Source organism: Pseudorasbora parva, chromosome 22 (genome assembly GCF_024679245.1).
Source record: "Pseudorasbora parva isolate DD20220531a chromosome 22, ASM2467924v1, whole genome shotgun sequence".
Classification (NCBI taxonomy): Eukaryota; Metazoa; Chordata; class Actinopteri; order Cypriniformes; family Gobionidae; genus Pseudorasbora; species Pseudorasbora parva.
This window is the reverse complement of record NC_090193.1, coordinates 40726131-40742689: the sequence shown is the minus strand read 5'-3', so window position 1 is coordinate 40742689 and position 16559 is coordinate 40726131. Positions and strand designations below refer to the sequence as shown.

The 16559-nt window shown below is 39.8% G+C and overlaps 1 protein-coding gene and 1 long non-coding RNA gene across 3 annotated transcripts; one reads left to right on the top strand and one right to left on the bottom strand.

The window, feature by feature from the left end:
- Nucleotides 1-511: 511 nt before the first annotated feature.
- On the top strand, nt 512-16037 carry ogal (O-GlcNAcase like). Of its 2 annotated transcripts, XM_067430866.1 has the most exons (16): nt 512-733; nt 1819-1870; nt 1960-2057; nt 2153-2283; nt 3113-3284; nt 4516-4614; nt 5929-6207; nt 6454-6546; nt 10287-10522; nt 10713-10887; nt 11076-11161; nt 11240-11332; nt 12010-12080; nt 12170-12290; nt 12975-13098; nt 15843-16037. In XM_067430866.1, exons 1-16 carry the CDS (start codon nt 691-693, stop codon nt 15977-15979), a joined length of 2010 nt encoding a protein of 669 aa, XP_067286967.1. In that variant the 5' UTR covers nt 512-690; the 3' UTR covers nt 15980-16037. The 2 variants fall into 2 exon arrangements, with proteins under 2 accessions (XP_067286967.1, XP_067286968.1); XM_067430867.1 differs by lacking the exon at nt 1819-1870 and having other exon boundaries at nt 513-733.
- LOC137057811 (uncharacterized) lies at nt 3344-5992 on the bottom strand. Its single transcript, XR_010900509.1, has 3 exons — nt 5860-5992; nt 4469-4635; nt 3344-3360 (listed from the first exon to the last, which is right to left on the bottom strand). It is a non-coding gene; the product is annotated as an uncharacterized lncRNA (long non-coding RNA).
- Nucleotides 16038-16559: the final 522 nt, after the last annotated feature.

Below are 16559 nucleotides of genomic sequence, written 5' to 3'. Positions count from 1 at the left end.
AAACATGACCAGATTTGTGCAACTTGAAGCAAATAATAGCCAAAAAAACAAAATTATTAAAATATAAATACTTACTGAGTTTGTCCTGAATCTGATGCTTTCCCGCCGAAATTGTCACGTCATTGAGGAACCAAAAAAAAAAGTAAATTTGTTATCAGTTAAAACAAGATTTACAAGAAAACATGTTTAGTTTGGAATATTCTATGAAGAAAGGAGGAATAAATGTTTTCTGATCAAATTATCAGTTTTAAGTTTGTGAGATGACGAAAAACAAACAAACACTCAAACTAAAGCAAGATTATTAACTTAAATTCACCTTTGTTTACTTCAGTTAGCTATTTCCAAGCATTTATGAAGGCAAATACTTCATATATAAGCATTATCTAATGGTTTTAATGAGTTTAATCGTGTATTTGTGCGGAATACCTCAAACTGCTGCAGAAAGCGGCGGCGAAGGGCGGGGTTAGGCCCGTGTGGGCGGGGTTTATCTGACAGCTGAGGAAGCGCGCATGCGCGACGGTGACCACGCGTACAATAAGGAAGTGGAGAGATTATAAACATAAACATTAATCCGACCAGCTGAGTGTGTGTCCACAGATCCAGAAAAATCACCGAGCGCGCTGAGATCCATCAAAGAGCACGAACATCTGAGTGATCATCTTATATCGATCTGCTGCTAATCCAGAAATCATGTCCAAGACATCCAAGATCTTCCTGAGTGGAGTAGTCGAGGGTGAGCCACACATGATTTAATATAAACATAACTGATAGAAACATAAATAATTGATGTTAATTTAATGAGATGTGTTTTTTTTAAATGTACACTAATAATAATAATACCCAGAATGTACCACTTGTATTATTATTATTATTATAATGATGTAGAAGGTGATATGTGAACCTCGACCACAAAACCAGTCATAAGGGTCTTTTCTTTTTTAAATTGAGAGTTATACATCACCTAAAAGCTGAATAAATAATCTTTCCATTGATTTATGGTTTATTACACTGCAAAAAAATGCTCTTTTTTGTCTTGTTTCCAGTCTAAATATCTAATAATTCTTAAATCAAGATGCATTTACTAGATCAGTAAAACGATGAGATATTTGTTCTTGTTTTGTTGAAAATAAAATCTAAATGAAGTGAGTTTTTGCTTAAAACAGGCAAAATGATCTGCCAATGAGGTGAGAGAAATAATCTTGTTTCCGTCCCAATCAGAAATCAGATTATTTCTCTCACCCCATTGGCAGATCATTTTGCCTGTTTTAAGCAAAAACTCTTCATTTAGATATTTTTCCCCAGAAAACAAGAAAAAATATCTTGTGTCATTTAGTAAATGCATCTTGATTTAAGAATATTTAGATATTTGGACTGGAAACAAGACAAAAATACTAAATAAGAAGAGCATTTTTTGCAGCGCAGGACAATATTTAGCCAAACTATTTGACAATCTGGAACCTGAGGGTGCAAAAAAATCAAAATATTGAGGAAATCTTCTTTTAAAGTTGTCCAGAAGAAGTCCTTACCAATGCATATCACTACTAATAATACATTTATGATATATTCACGGTTGGACATTTACATGGAGCATGATCTTAATATCCTTATGATTTTTTGCCTAAGAGAAAAATGGATAATTTTGACCCTTATAATGTATTGTTGGCTATCGCCACAGATATACCGTGAGTTTATGACTGGTGTCGAGCTCGAGGTCACAAATAAAAGAAATGCATATAAACAATTTATAGAGTATGATACATTATAAGCTTTATTGAAGCATGGTGCGATCGTGTATGAAGTGACCTTTGTGTACGGCAGGGTTTTATGGGAGGCCGTGGACTATGAGCCAGAGGAAAGAGCTCTTCAGGAGGTGAATAAACCCCTTATCAGATGTCATCTTGTGTTATCGGCTCATTTATCTCACTGTGTGTGTGTGTGTGTGTGTTATTGTCTGCATAGGGAGCAGAAATGGGGCTTGAATGCGTATCTATACGCTCCGAAGGATGACTACAAGCACAGGATGTACTGGAGAGACCTGTATTCCCTGGAGGAAGCAGGTGACCTATATATAATGGAAATATTCTGCGCTTTTATTCAACACGATATACATTCAGTATTCCAGCAAGATTGTGTCCTCGATTGTGTGTTACAGATCAACTTATGACTCTGATTTCTGCTGCGAAGGAGCATAATGTGGAGTTCATCTACGCCCTGTCCCCCGGGCTGGACATCACCTTCTCAAACCCTAAAGAGGTGGCGGCGCTCAAGAGGAAACTCAGCCAGGTGCAAACTTCTGTTATCATCACAGACTGTAAAAAAACATGGCCAGAGTGTCCGTGACATAGGATTCTGACGTAATTATACGATGCCACATAATAAATATAATAAAACTAAAATACCAAAACAAAATAGAAAATACTCAACATACTAAAAATAATAGAAGGTGGATATAAAAATGTGATAAGATTAGTTTAATGTGACGTTATGCGTTGATATCACTAATTTATTTATTAATACTTATTTAAAATTAGTTTATTTATTAATATTGGGCTTTGAATGTGATTGAGGACAACTGAGCTACATCCAGTAAAAATCACCAAAACAAAAAGTCTTGAAGAGAAAAGACCAGAACAGATAAAACACAGTTGGTATTTTGTCAAACATTCTGAAGAGCCGTTCTGAAGCGTAAGGGAGAGTCAAGCTGACCGTCGCCATCTTGTCATCGCGCGTCACTCCCGGAGAACAGAAAATGGGCAAAGAGGCGGGATGTGGGCGGAGCTTAGGTGACGCAATGACTACTATAGACGGCGGATAAATGGCTATCCCCTGTCACTCACTGGAGCCGGTCCCTAGTGGCCAGTCGAGGAATTGCAGTTTAAGTCACTTCCATATTGGCTTCAACAGAAACTGGGCGAAGAGCCGCTTGGTTATTATCTAAACCGCCCCTAATATGCTATTTATGGAGTCTCCTACAAAAGGTTTACATGCATCCATTTAGTGGTTTGGGGATATTTGAATACAAAAATGTTATATATTGAGCCTTTAAACAAGCATCTTATATTTTATAAGATATATGTATATACAGTAATGTGCTTGTGTGTGTCCCGGGCAGGTGTGTGGGTTTGGCTGCCGGTCGTTCGCGCTGCTGTTTGACGACATCGAGACAGAAATGTGTCCTGCAGATAAAGAAGCTTTCGGCTCATTCGCTGAGGCTCAGGTGTCTGTCACCAATCAGGTGTTTCTGCACCTGGACCAGCCGCAGACCTTCCTCTTCTGCCCCACAGGTAACACACACACACACACACACACACACACACACACACACACTCATCATCCTCACACACTCATCATCCTCACACACTGCTGAAACAAACACAACTCAATCCAAGGTTATAAACCTGCACTGATCTTATTTCAGATAGTTGACAACATTTCTCATGTTTGGTTAGTTTAAGCTGAATGACTAAAATAAATCAAACTCAATAATCTAAAATCTATATAGACAAAAAACAGCAATAAAATTACTAAAACTTTAACTAAAAATGAAAACAGAAAATATATAATCTAACTGAAAACATAGTAGTATATCAATGACAGTAAAATAACACTGTTCTTCTCTTAAATAACCATAATTTAAGGTAAGGTAAAACTTTCTTTATCCTATAAGTGAAATGTGCATACAAAACATTCAAATAATAATAATAATAATAATAATAATTATTTAAGTAACAAATAAACCTAAGTAAAATAAATGGCTATAATATATCACACATCAGGGTTATTATTTAAAGCTGAAACTATTAACATTAACTATTAAATTAACATTTCTGTTCATTGAAATTAAGCAGAAATAAAATATAAATATAAGTTAAAAAACTTAAAGTAAACGAAAATTAGAAATGTTGCCTTGGCAGTAAGCTAAATTAGGTTTGTTGAATGACTATAATAAATATTGTAAATTAATAATAATAAATAAAATCTTAATAAACATTAAAAAAAATTAATAAAATCAACTAAAATAAATAATTATAAACAAAATCTGAATAAATGTAAAAAATGAAATTAACTAAAATAGATTAATAATAAATAAAATTAATAAACGTAAAATGTTTCATTAACTCAAATAAATAAATAATAATAAATCAAATCTTAATAAATGTTTAAAAAAATTAACTCAAATAAATAAATAATAAGATTTTTTAATGTAAAAATACAAATAAATAAAATTAACATAAATAAACAACTAAAACAAAAAGTAATTAAACCTAAATAGCAATATGACATAATAAATTGACAAAAGCACATGACCAAAGGCCTTAATTAACGAGAAAACTAAACTAAAGCTAATTCAAATTATGAATAAAACTAAAATAACATTGTTGCATGTTAGCATTACATTAGCCAAACATGTCCAGACTATCTGCAAACATATGGACTATCATCACTGAAGCACATGTGTGAATTATACCATATTTCGTCCTGCATAAGTGTTGAGCTGCATTGATTGTTCTTCAGATTACTGCGCTGCGTTCTGCTCCCCGAGTGTCCCGCTGTCGGCGTATCTGAACACGGTCGGAGAGAAGCTCAACGCTGGCATCGACATCCTCTGGACAGGTGACATCCTCACCTGACAAACTACACAAATATGAGCCTCAGAGGTGGACAAACTACACAACTCTATTACCTGAGTACAAGTAGCAGTACTGCTGATCAGATATTACTCCGTTACAAGTCAAAGCTCTAAAAACAGATTTTTACTTAAGTAAAAGTACAGAAGTATTTGTTTTTAAAAGTACTTAAGCACATTTTCTTTTAATTATTATTGTTGCATTATATAAATGCACATTATGCCATCACGGTTTAAGCCAGTTAGTGATGCTCCATCTTTCTAGCATACGACTAACTTAAACTCATTTAAATACTAAAGTTACAAAGCTCTTTATAAAGCGCTGTCACTTTAAGGCCGAATGCACGGATCCGATACACTGATACACATCTGATATTCTCACAATTATTCATGCTTCTCTTTCTCCCAGACGTTTACATTTCATGAGACATGCATCAAGACTACAAGCCAAATGAACTAATCTTCAATCTTTTCAGAAAACTGAAACACACTTTCTAAGTATGGCCATGAGTGCACACACTGTGCCGAGGAACGGTCTTCTTCCATTTTGCTATAAACTGATCAGTGTTCAAAAATTATTGGGAAACATCACATGACACTACAAGAGTGATTACTGATTACTCTCAACAACAACAAAAACTTTTAAAGAAGAAAAAATCATCCCCTGGCTTTCAGAGCAGCTACATAAATGAGTTTCGACTTTGAGGATCTTGATAGAAATGTAGTGTTTAGAGTAAAAAGTATGATATTTTCTTTCAAATGTAGTGAAGTTAAAGTCATAAGTAAAGTACTCAAGTAAATGTACTTAAGAAAAGTACTCAAGTAAATGTACTCAAGTAAATGTACTTAAGTAAAGTACTCAAGTAAATGTACTCAAGTAAATGTACTTAAGTAAAGTACTCAAGTAAATGTACTTAAGTAAAGTACTCAAGTAAATGTACTCAAGTAAATGTACTTAAGTAAAGTACTCAAGTAAATGTACTTAAGTAAAGTACTCAAGTAAATGTACTCAAGTAAATGTACTTAAGTAAAGTACTCAAGTAAATGTACTCAAGTAAATGTACTCAAGTAAATGTACTTAAGTAAAGTACTCAAGTAAATGTACTTAAGTAAAGTACTCAAGTAAATGTACTTAAGTAAAGTACTCAAGTAAATGTACTTAAGTAAAGTACTCAAGTAAATGTGCTCAAGTAAAGTACTCAGTACTCGAGTAAATGTACTTAAGTACTCACATAAATGTTCTTAGTTACTGTCCACCTCTGGCCATTTTTGATGTGTATAATTTGCTTTTGCCACCTCAGGGCCGAAGGTGGTGTCTCAGGACATCAGTGTGTCGTCTATAGAGGAGGTTTCTGCCGTTCTGAGGAGACCGCCGGTCATCTGGGACAATATCCACGCCAACGACTACGACCCGCAGAGACTCTTCCTGGGACCCTTCAAGAACCGGCCCACTGAGCTCATCCCCAAACTCAGAGGTGTCCTCACCAACCCAAACTGTGAATTTGAGCCCAACTTTGTGGCCATTCACACGCTGGCCACATGGTGCAAGTCCAGCTGCGGACAGAAGGACGTTCCTATGGGTAAAGATGGCAAAGTTTGTTCGGGTTGAGATGGAGACTGCAAAAAATGCTCTTCTTACTCAGTAATTCTGTCTAGAAAAATAATCTTATTTCTGATTGAAATCTTGTTTGTTGTTTCCGTCCCAAACAGAAACAAGATTATTTTTCTCACCCCATTGGCAGATCATTTAGCCTGTTTTAAGCAAAAACTCACTTCCTTTTGATTTGATTTTTAAGAAAATATGTATTGATGTCGTCGCTCCACAGATGGAGATGATCAGGACTACAACCCCCATGAGGCTTTGCAGCTTGCGCTCACAGACTGGCTGGTGGAGTTTGGTAGAGCTGATCAACCTGACGGTAAAGTCTAGTCTGATCTCTATCATCATGTGTCACACAGTTGCTATCGGTAACTAAGACTAACATTTACATTACTTTAAATAAATGTAAAACATCACTTTTGAATTTTCTTCAACGTAAAAAAAAAAAGCTCCAGTAGCTCGTCTGTTTGATCGGACCCCACGGGCCAGCCTTCGCTCCCCACGGTCATCAATGAGCCTTGGCCGCCCATGACCCTGTGGCCGGTTCTCCACTGGTCCTTCCTTGGAGCACTTTTGATAGATACTGACCACTGCAGACCGGGAACAGCCCACAAGAGCTGCAGTTTTGGAGATGCTCTGACCCAGTCGTCTAGCCGTCACAATCTGGCCAAACTCGCTCAAATCCTTACGCTTGCCCATTTCTCCTGCTTCACACACATCAACTCTGAGGACTAAATGTTCACTTGCTGCCTAATATATCCCATCCACTAACAGGAGATGAAGAGATCATCAGTGTTATTCACTGGTCATAATGTTATGCCTGATTGGTGTATTGGCATACTGTTTTTCGCATACTATATAGTATTACATTTTCGGACGCAGCTGCAGTGCTGATTGGCTCTTTTATTTAGAAGACGTGTTCCAGGAACAATACAAGACGAGATCATTATGACAAAGTTTGCTAGGAGGTATTTCCTATTAAAGCAACTGGTGGGCGTGGCCTTGGACGCGACAGACCCAGTGCATTATGGGTGTTGGAGTTTTTCTACCTTAAACTTTCTCTTGTCACGTTACACCGATTCTTCTACTGTACAGGTAGCAAAGTTTGATGAACACCCATTTCTTATTAGTCTTCATTTTCTTAAAGGGATAGTCCAGCCAGAAACGAGCCTGGTGTTGATCTGCTGACCCCCAGGCCATCATAGGTGTGTGTGTTTCTTCAGGAGAACACACATGAAGATTTTTAACTCAACCATTTTAACTGGACATAAAACCAGTGAGTGAGGTCAAAATACCGGCGCGATCATAGATATACAGTGGGCACTTAAAACCTTTGAGATGGACATCACCTGGTCTATCCAGACGATGATTGAGAACAATCCATGACACCTTCAGGCCTCTTCTTTCCGTAGGGGGCAGTACAAGGCATTAACTCTGCACGGTTTCCAAACTTTTGCAGACACCATTTTTTTGTTTTCTGTTATTTTGAAAGTGTAAATGATGGAAATAAAATCAAACTTTTTTATATATATTATAAGGATGTCTAATCTGTCATTTGATGCCTTTTGGAGATTTTTCCATCTTTTCTTGGCTTCTTTATGCACATTAATACTTGGGGTACCCAAACTTTCGATCCCCACTGTATTTACATAGATGCCTCATTCGACCGATCCGCGCAGACACTAATAAGGGCTCTATGTAAATATATCTATGATCGCGCCGGTATTTTGACCTCACTCGCCAGAAGTAATGGCGCTGGGAACACTAGATGAGATTCGTCTGATATGAGGTAAAATAACACAAATACTGTTGTGTTTCTGGCAGAAAGCGATCGTTTCGTGTCTTAAGACCAGGGCCGGCGTTTGCTATAGGCGAGCTAGGCGGATGCCTAGGGCGACAATTGTGTTAGGGGCGCGAGCGCGCTCTAGTGCCGCCCATCACTTCCCTTAAGCATAGCATCGGAACAAGCGAAATACAACATAATGTTCATTAAACATGATCATCATAGGGCGCCCCCTCAGCCACACGTTTAATTACTTATCATCCAGATTATTAGGTTGAATTGATGGTGATTATTGATTATGAGTTCAGGCGTTAGGTCAGGCAAGTGCTCATTGTGCGCGTTCATCAAAAATGAGGCGTCTTAACCACGCACAGGGACGGAAAAAGAGAAAAAAAGAAAGGAAGAAAATCGAAAGAAAGCCCAGGATAGAGGTTAGTCTTCTTATCTCAGCCAATACTTTGTCAAACAAAATAAAATTACTTAGTATTATCAACTAATATTTATTTTATTAATATTATTAATATTGTCACTAAGCTATCACTTGCTAGTTTTCTACGTATTACTGCATATTGCAAACATAACTTCACTGACAATAATCTACAATAACCTACATGGATGTCATTTAAATATCAAAAGTCCAGTTCGTTATAAATATGGATGAAGTATGCACGTTAGTTATGAAAAGTATGCAATCTACATGGGCGTCGGGAGCAAATAAAAAGTGGGGCCTCTAGTTTTTTTTTATTTTTTACTGGAGTAACGATAGATGCCATATTATTTACATTAAACACAAATATGCTGTGTTTTAGGCTACTCAAAGATTGATTGGGATAGACAAAATTACGGAAATCACCGTGTTCTCTACAGGGGCTGTAGTGTAGGGGTAAGGCGCATGTCATCAAGTTGACGCATATCGATCAGAGGTTCGATTCTGCCTTTTCCCATCACATATCAGATCGGAAAGGCATTTATTTTCAATAAAAAGTGAGAAAATATTAGAAAAGTGGAAATAAAGCGTCTAACGTGTTTAATAATAAGTGCTTCTCGGTTAGGGGTAGGCCTAGGTAAACACACACGTGCTGAATTACTGTGCGTTCACACCGCCGGCGGCGAGAGCGGCAAGCTGGCCGGAAGTCATTCATTTTCAATGGGAGCCGTGCGGCGAGCTCCGGCGAGAGTGGCGCGGCGCGTCTTGGGCGTCGAGGAGAGTTGAAATCAGCTCAACTTTATGGTAATGAGCTATGACGCGGTTCGGCGGCAACAGGCGGCAACCAGTCAGAATGTAGAAGTGCTCCGCTTGAGAGAAATCCAGATAACGCCGGCCTGTAAACTTTGGTTCCGACCACATTAGCTCCCAAGCAATTTGTAGGAGAGGTTGATCATTGCTGTGCGGGTTTCTCTATCATTTATGACAAGATCATTCATAGTGATGTGTAATTTGTTAAGAAGTCGTGCAACACTATTTTACAGGCGCTAGAGCGCTCGTTGTTCAGCGGGTGTGCAATTAATTCTTACTTTCACATTTAAACGATTTCATGAAGTTAATTTATACCCTACTTGTGGTCAGTATATCCATCAACATGCTTGTTTGATTTGCGGCCTCTTTAAATACAGTTTAAAAAAAGAAAAAACATTCGATCGCAGAGCGGCAGCGCGTCCGCGGAGCTTTCCACAGCGTCGTTGTCAGGGCGGCAAGAGCAAATTTTGACGCTCTCGCCGGCGGCGGTGTGAACGCACGGTTAGAGACGGTAAAAGTGAGTGGGGCGGGGCGGGGCGGGGCGGGGGCGCGCAAAACTCCATCTCGCCTAGGGCAACCAAAGAGCTAGAGCCGGCCCTGCTTAAGACATCAGTGTGTCTCCACGAGCCGCAGGGTTTAATATGGATTTGTGTGTGTGTGTGTGTGTTTTACTCTCATAGAAATACAATCAATCAGCTTTATTTATATCGCGCTTTTACAATGACGATTGTTTCGAAGCAGCTTCACAGTGTTAAACAGGACAATACTGCAACAAAATTTAAATTGGGTAGTTTGATTTGGCTAGTTTATATAAATAAATATGACCTAATTAATACATTAGTACACCCCATTGACACGCATTATACGAGCAACGGTTGAGTTAAAAATCTTCATTAGTGTTCTCCTGAAGAAACACACACACCTATGATGGCCTGGAGGTCAGCAGATCAACATCAGACTCATTTCAACTATCCCTTTAATGCTAAACAAACGTCGTCTGACCTTCATTGTTGGTGAAATGTGCATTGATGACCCTCAGGCTCTCGCGGCCGCTGTAAACGTGACGAGGATGAGCCGATGCAGACGGATGGTTATGTGCCCGGACCCAAAGAGAACCAGCTTTACACGGCGGAGCCTCTGGAGCTGTCGGACCTGAGGCTGCTGGCGGAGCTCTTCTATCTGCCGTATGAGCACGGGCCGGCTGGGCTCATCATGCTCCAGGACCTGCACTGGCTGCGCTCACACTGCAGCGCCGCGGCCGACGAGTCTGAGCAGGTCAGAGCCTGATGAGGTCCAGAACACTTACTTTAAACCAAGTCTCTAGTGAATTATCTAGAGAGAGAGAGATGTGGGAATTACCTGCATCTGTTCAGCCTCTCTCTCTGCACAAACAGAGTAAACGCACTCATTGAATTCAATGCAAGCGTCTTTCAAACGCATAAATGTAATGTGTGTCACGTTGCAGGGTAAAGAATGGCGACGGAGAGCCGAGAAGTTTGACGAGATGTGCGGGGCTGTGGTCCAGATGTTCAACAGACTGTCCAATGTGCCCAACAGGATCATCCTCTACGACCTTTACAATTACATCTGTGACATCAAGAGCGGCGTCACCATGGCCAAAGCCTACGTCAAAACACTGGGTGTGTGTGGCAGTTGCCATTTGCCATAACATTTACCATCATTTTTAACATTTGTATGGCAAGCATTTTAAATATTTGCCATAACTTGTAATATTTGTGTGGCAAGCCGTTTTAACATTTGCCATAATATTTAAGATTTGAATTCGTTAAATGAGCGGTAACGAAGCGTCTGCTGTTGTGTTGTGCAGGAGGTCGGACGCCTCATCCTGCGCTGGCTTTGAGTGACGACCCGGAGCCGTGGGGTTTCAGAGGTGCTTTGTCGGGAGAATTCCAGGTATGCTCCTGTACTGACCTTTGACCTGCGATTGGAGCGTGGGGTCCTGATGATGCTTGTGTTCCTCCTGATGTTTAGAGGATGCTGCCGTCACATGGGATCCGCGATCTGTTCCGCAGTCCTCCCGCCACACGCGTGTACACCATCCGGCCCGGCACTCCTAAAGATCAGGTGACTGCGCTCTTAAAGGGACAGTACACACAAAACAGTCATCATTTACTGACCTGCTTGTGGTCAAAACCTGTGTGACTTAAGTTTGAAGAGTGTTGAGGTTTTTCTGTTCCCGTTGACTTACACTACAGGTCAAATGATTGTACTGTATTGTTAAAGGGTTAGTTCACCCAAAAATGAGATTATTTCATTAATGTCTCTCCCTCATGTGGTTGGACACCCGTCAGACCTTCGCTCATCTTCAGAACACAGATGAAGATATTTTAGTGTAAAGCTGAGAAAGGCTTCAGAAAGGCCTCCATTGGCATTCAGTCCATTCCCACTCACAAGACCCATAAAGGCCCTAAACACATCGACACACAGCCCATCTCACTACAGCGGCTGCACAATCACTTTACAATGCGACGAGAATAGTTATTGTGCGGAAAAATCTAAATAACGACTTTATCCACCGGAGTGGACTGAATGCAAATGGAGGCCTATCTGAAGCCTTTCTCAGCTTTACACTAAAATATCTTCATCTGTGTTCTGAAGATGAGCGAAGGTCTGACGGGTGTCCAACCACATGAGGGAGAGACATAATTTTCATAATGTTTGGTGAGCAGAAGAGACTCTTTCCAAACAATCGTTTGACTGTTAGGGTAAGTCAAAGGAAACTGAAAGGGTTTGTCTTTCAGCCGGAGGTGATGAAGATCTTTAAAGAGATGCAGACGGAGACGCAGCAGAAGGTGGAGCTGGTTGGCGACCGGTGAGTTTCTGGTTATTCTGGTTGTTCTGGTTATGTTCCGGCTCAAACAAAGCTAAGGTTTGCTCACTGATGCTTTGTTTCTCCATCAGGCTGGTGGAGGGTCAGGTCACGCCATCGCAGAATTGCAGCCTCATATTAGATGATGCATCGGGAGTTTGCGGTTACGCTTTTGCCCTCAGTGATGCAAAGACGGCCATGACTAAAGCTCAGGTGACGCCTAGATTAACCTTCAAAGTCTTTCTGGCTCTACTAGAGCAGGTTTTCCTCTTTGAATCTTGATTATTTCCTCATATTCTCCATTGTTGCGGCTCCTCTCTTCCCAGTCCATCAGTAACTAGTCTCTATTAAGCTCCTCCTTCTGAAAAGCACTCTGTGCTCTGATTGGTCGGCTGGAGCAGTGTGCTGTGATTGGTGCTTGGGAAATGCCCCGCCCATCTGTCATCAGATGTTAAATCTTTACCATAACAGCCAGTTTCTACACTGCAAAACATGCTTTTCTTACTCAGTATTTTTGTCTTATTTCTAGTCAAAATATCTAAATATTCTTACATTAAGAAACATCTACTAGACAAGCAAAAGTAATTGTCTTGTTTTGGGGGGGAAAAAAATCAAAATGAAGAGAGTTTTTGCTTAAAATAAGATAAATAATCTGCCAATGGGGTGAGAAAAATAATCTTAATCTTAATCTTGAGTTATTTTTCCCAAAACAAGACAATTACTTTTGCTTGTCTAGTAAATACTTCTTGTTTTAAGAATGTTTAGATGTTTGGACGAGAAACAAGACAGAAATACTGAGTAAGAAGAGCATTTTTGCAGTGTAACCAGGCCCCGCCCTGCATATTAATGATTTAAATGAGGAGTATTGTGACGTTGTGTTGTTTGTCGTTCCTCCAGTATCCAGAGACGATGCTCCAGGATTTCCCATCAGTTCTGGCCCTTCAGATCCACTGTAAAGTCCCCGATCACGAGGCGGCGAAGCGGCTGATTCTGCAGGTGTTGTCCGCGCTCAGAGACGCAGGTGAGTTCACACACAGGTAAAGGTTTGGCACGAGGAAGTAGGGCCGGGCGATATATATCGAATATTAGCGATAATATCGCAATAATTTTGATGACGATGTAAAATTTGAAAATATCGTGAATATCGAATACTTCAAATACAACATGAATCAAATTTTAAAAAACGTTACCAGTAGGAGTTGAACGACTTCCGATTTTTTTAAAGTCGACATTTATGTGATGAAAGTCGACGTCGCCATTCAACAAATAATCCTGAGCCTCGAGCCGAGACGCGAACACAGTTTTACAGCTATGGCTTATGACACAGCGCTGCCCATGAGGTTATTAATCCTTCATCACAGCTTCAGTAACAGCTCTTTTCTCTTATGGTCGTTATATTTCTCTCAGATTTCTGCTCGTTCTGAATAAGATACAGATAAAGTAGCACAATAACGATCACATGTATATGAAGGCATTAGTGAGTGAGTGTGTGTGAATTAACTCCACCTGCCAGCGTCTCTACTAATAGTGAAGCTGTGAGTTTTAGTTATCAAGAAATATGTGCTAGAACTTTTCAGTTTCTAAGCTATTTTATTGATAAATCACAGAACAGTTTTAACAATACATTACTGCGCTACTGAATGGTTTTGTGTGAGGTGTGCGATCGGCTATGTGTGTGTGTGTGTGTGTTGCATGCAGCACGCATTAGTTTAGCGCGATGATTAACTTGCGTGTACAATAATTAAGCGTGCATTCTCCAGATCAATGTTGAGCACCAGATGGTAATCAAACATGTCATGTGGAGAGCTCTCGGAGGATGCAGTTATTTGTCATTTTTAACTGTTCAAAACTGAGCCGGCGTGTCAGGAAATGGCTTCTCCTGTTGCGCCCTCTATAGGCCAGAGACTAGTCGGTGTCAGGGTTGCCAGGTTTTCACAACAAAACCCGCCCAATTGCGTTTTTAGGGGTTCCCTGGTCAAAAAAATGCATTCCGGGGGGTAAAATATGTTTTTTTGGCAGGGTTCCCTGCTAAATTGAGCATTTCCGCCGCTAAATATTACATAATTGGTGTCACTTCGACCCCAGGACATGAAAAACAGCACGCGGCCACGGTGTTAAAGTAGCCCAATTCCGCGGTAAAACTGCGGACTTGGCAACACTGGTCGACGTCAAGCTGAAAGCGTCATGGCAGAGCATTGGACGACTAGTCAATTAGCCTCAGTTACCACGCAGAGCTCTGCTTCCACAGTTCACCAAACATTAGAAGAGTTAAATATATACGCGCAGCGCATGACAAAGAAAGCAACAAAAACATAGCCTGACGAGCCAGAGCCACATCAAGATGTTTGGTCTGGAAACTCTCCACTGACGGCTCAATCTGAGGGGCGGATAAACGGCTGTCTGTCAAACTCCCTCTGCACGCGATAGGATAGCGCTACAACCAACCAGAGCAACGAAGATGAAGCAGAGCTGACGGATTAAACATTCACCGTATCCGGTCGGCTAAACTCAGAACACATCTTCCCTTCTTCAGAATGACTTTAGTGCCGTTCTTTGTTCTTTTCTCAGAGAAAAGCTGAACTCAAGTCTTCCAGAGTCACGGTCAAAGCTGATTCGACAGACCGCCGTTCGCCAGTTTCTGTGTTTACTAGAAGCACGCAAACGCAACTCGGCCGTCGTCATTATGGCCCCGCCCACCGACTCTACACACGATGTGATTGGCCCGTCCAGATTGTGAGGAACACAGCTCAGAAGGGTATTGAGAGCTCCTAGACGACACTTGCGGGCAGATTAGATTTGCTGCCGCTAGGGTGCGTCTAGATTACTAGGCTAACAAAAACATGCACGCGCGGAAATAAAAGCACGGCGCGGGATGTGCTCGAGCCGGACTCTGACCACACACACACACACACACACACGCGCCTTTCAGACAACACGATCGCGATTCATTACTTCCGTTGATTATTGGGTTTCAATGGTCAAACAAATGTAAACATGCACGTCCTGCGAGTTTTCAGGTAAACACAGTAGTGTGTGTCTTTAGTGAACACACACAGAGTTGAGTGAGAAATTGTGTGTTACAATGAAGTTGGTGTGATTTAATGTTAATCAAACAACAATGAAAAATAGAAAACCACCCAATGCTTGGGGAAACAACTTTAATATATATATGAAGAATCGGTGTAGCCTATAGTTACTTCATAGAGTGAAGACAGCAGTTTTTATATTATATATATTATATATTTAATTTATTTCTTGACGATTTCTGTTTAATAGACCCACTGTAGCTGAAAATAAAGCACTGTTTTTGTCATATTGTTTGCAATTTGCATGTTTTGCTTATAAAAAATGTAATAAAAAAAAGATCATTATAAAAATCTAGATTGTAATTATAAAAAAATATTAAATTTCTCGTATCATGATTTAAGAGTTGCATCCCAACCTGTTCAGTAAATGTAAACACTTTGTATTTAATTTGGTTAATCTAAATAGTTTTTGTTGTTTTTAATGGGGGGCAAAAGAAATATATATAAATTGAATTTAAAAGCAATTGCAAACATATTGAGATATACATCGAATATCGTAAAAATGTTGACAATATCGAGATATCGGGAAAAAAAAGATATCGCCCAGCCCGACGAAGAAGGCTTGACATTTACATTTATGCATATGGCAGACATTGCCTTCAAGGTACACATTTTACATTATTGTCAGTTCTCAGTTAATATTAACACGTCGTGTAAATATCTGGATGTGTTTCCTCAGGGTCTAAAGGAGTTTTCAGCGAGTTCAGATCAAACGACAGGAGAATGTTTGACTTCCTGGAGACCCTGAACATCTTCCAGGTGCTTAAAGTGGAAGGGCTTCCGGCAAACCTGCTCATCATGGGAACTAAACTCTGACCCCTCATCATCCGCTGTCTGCATTAAACTCATTAAAGGAACACTCCACTTTAAAAAATAGGCTTATTTTCTAAGACCCTTAGAGTTAAACAGGTGAGTTTTACTGTTTTTTAACCCATTCAGCCGCTCTCTGTATCTGCCGGCACTTTTAGCATAGCTTAGCATACATCATTGAATCAGATTAGACCATTAGAAGACTTTCACTATATTTTCCTATTTAAAACCTGACTCTTCTGTAGTTATATCGTGTACTAAGACCAACGGAAAATGAAAAGGTGCGTTTTTGGTATGGCAGCAAAGTTCCCTGATTATTACGCAGGAATGAGAGAATAGTTCCTCTCTATAATCGGCCTAAAAATCTAAACTTTTCATTTTCCGTTGGTCTTAGTATACGATGTAACTACAGTATAGTAAAGTTTTAAAATGGAAAAATATTATCTTCAAAGACTTATTAGTCTTGAGCGCGATGCTAATGGTCTAATCCGATTCAATGATGTATGCTAAGCTATGCTAAAAGTGCTGCCGCCAGAGATCGGCTGAATGGGTTAAAAAACGGTAAAACTCAACCGCTTAACTCTAA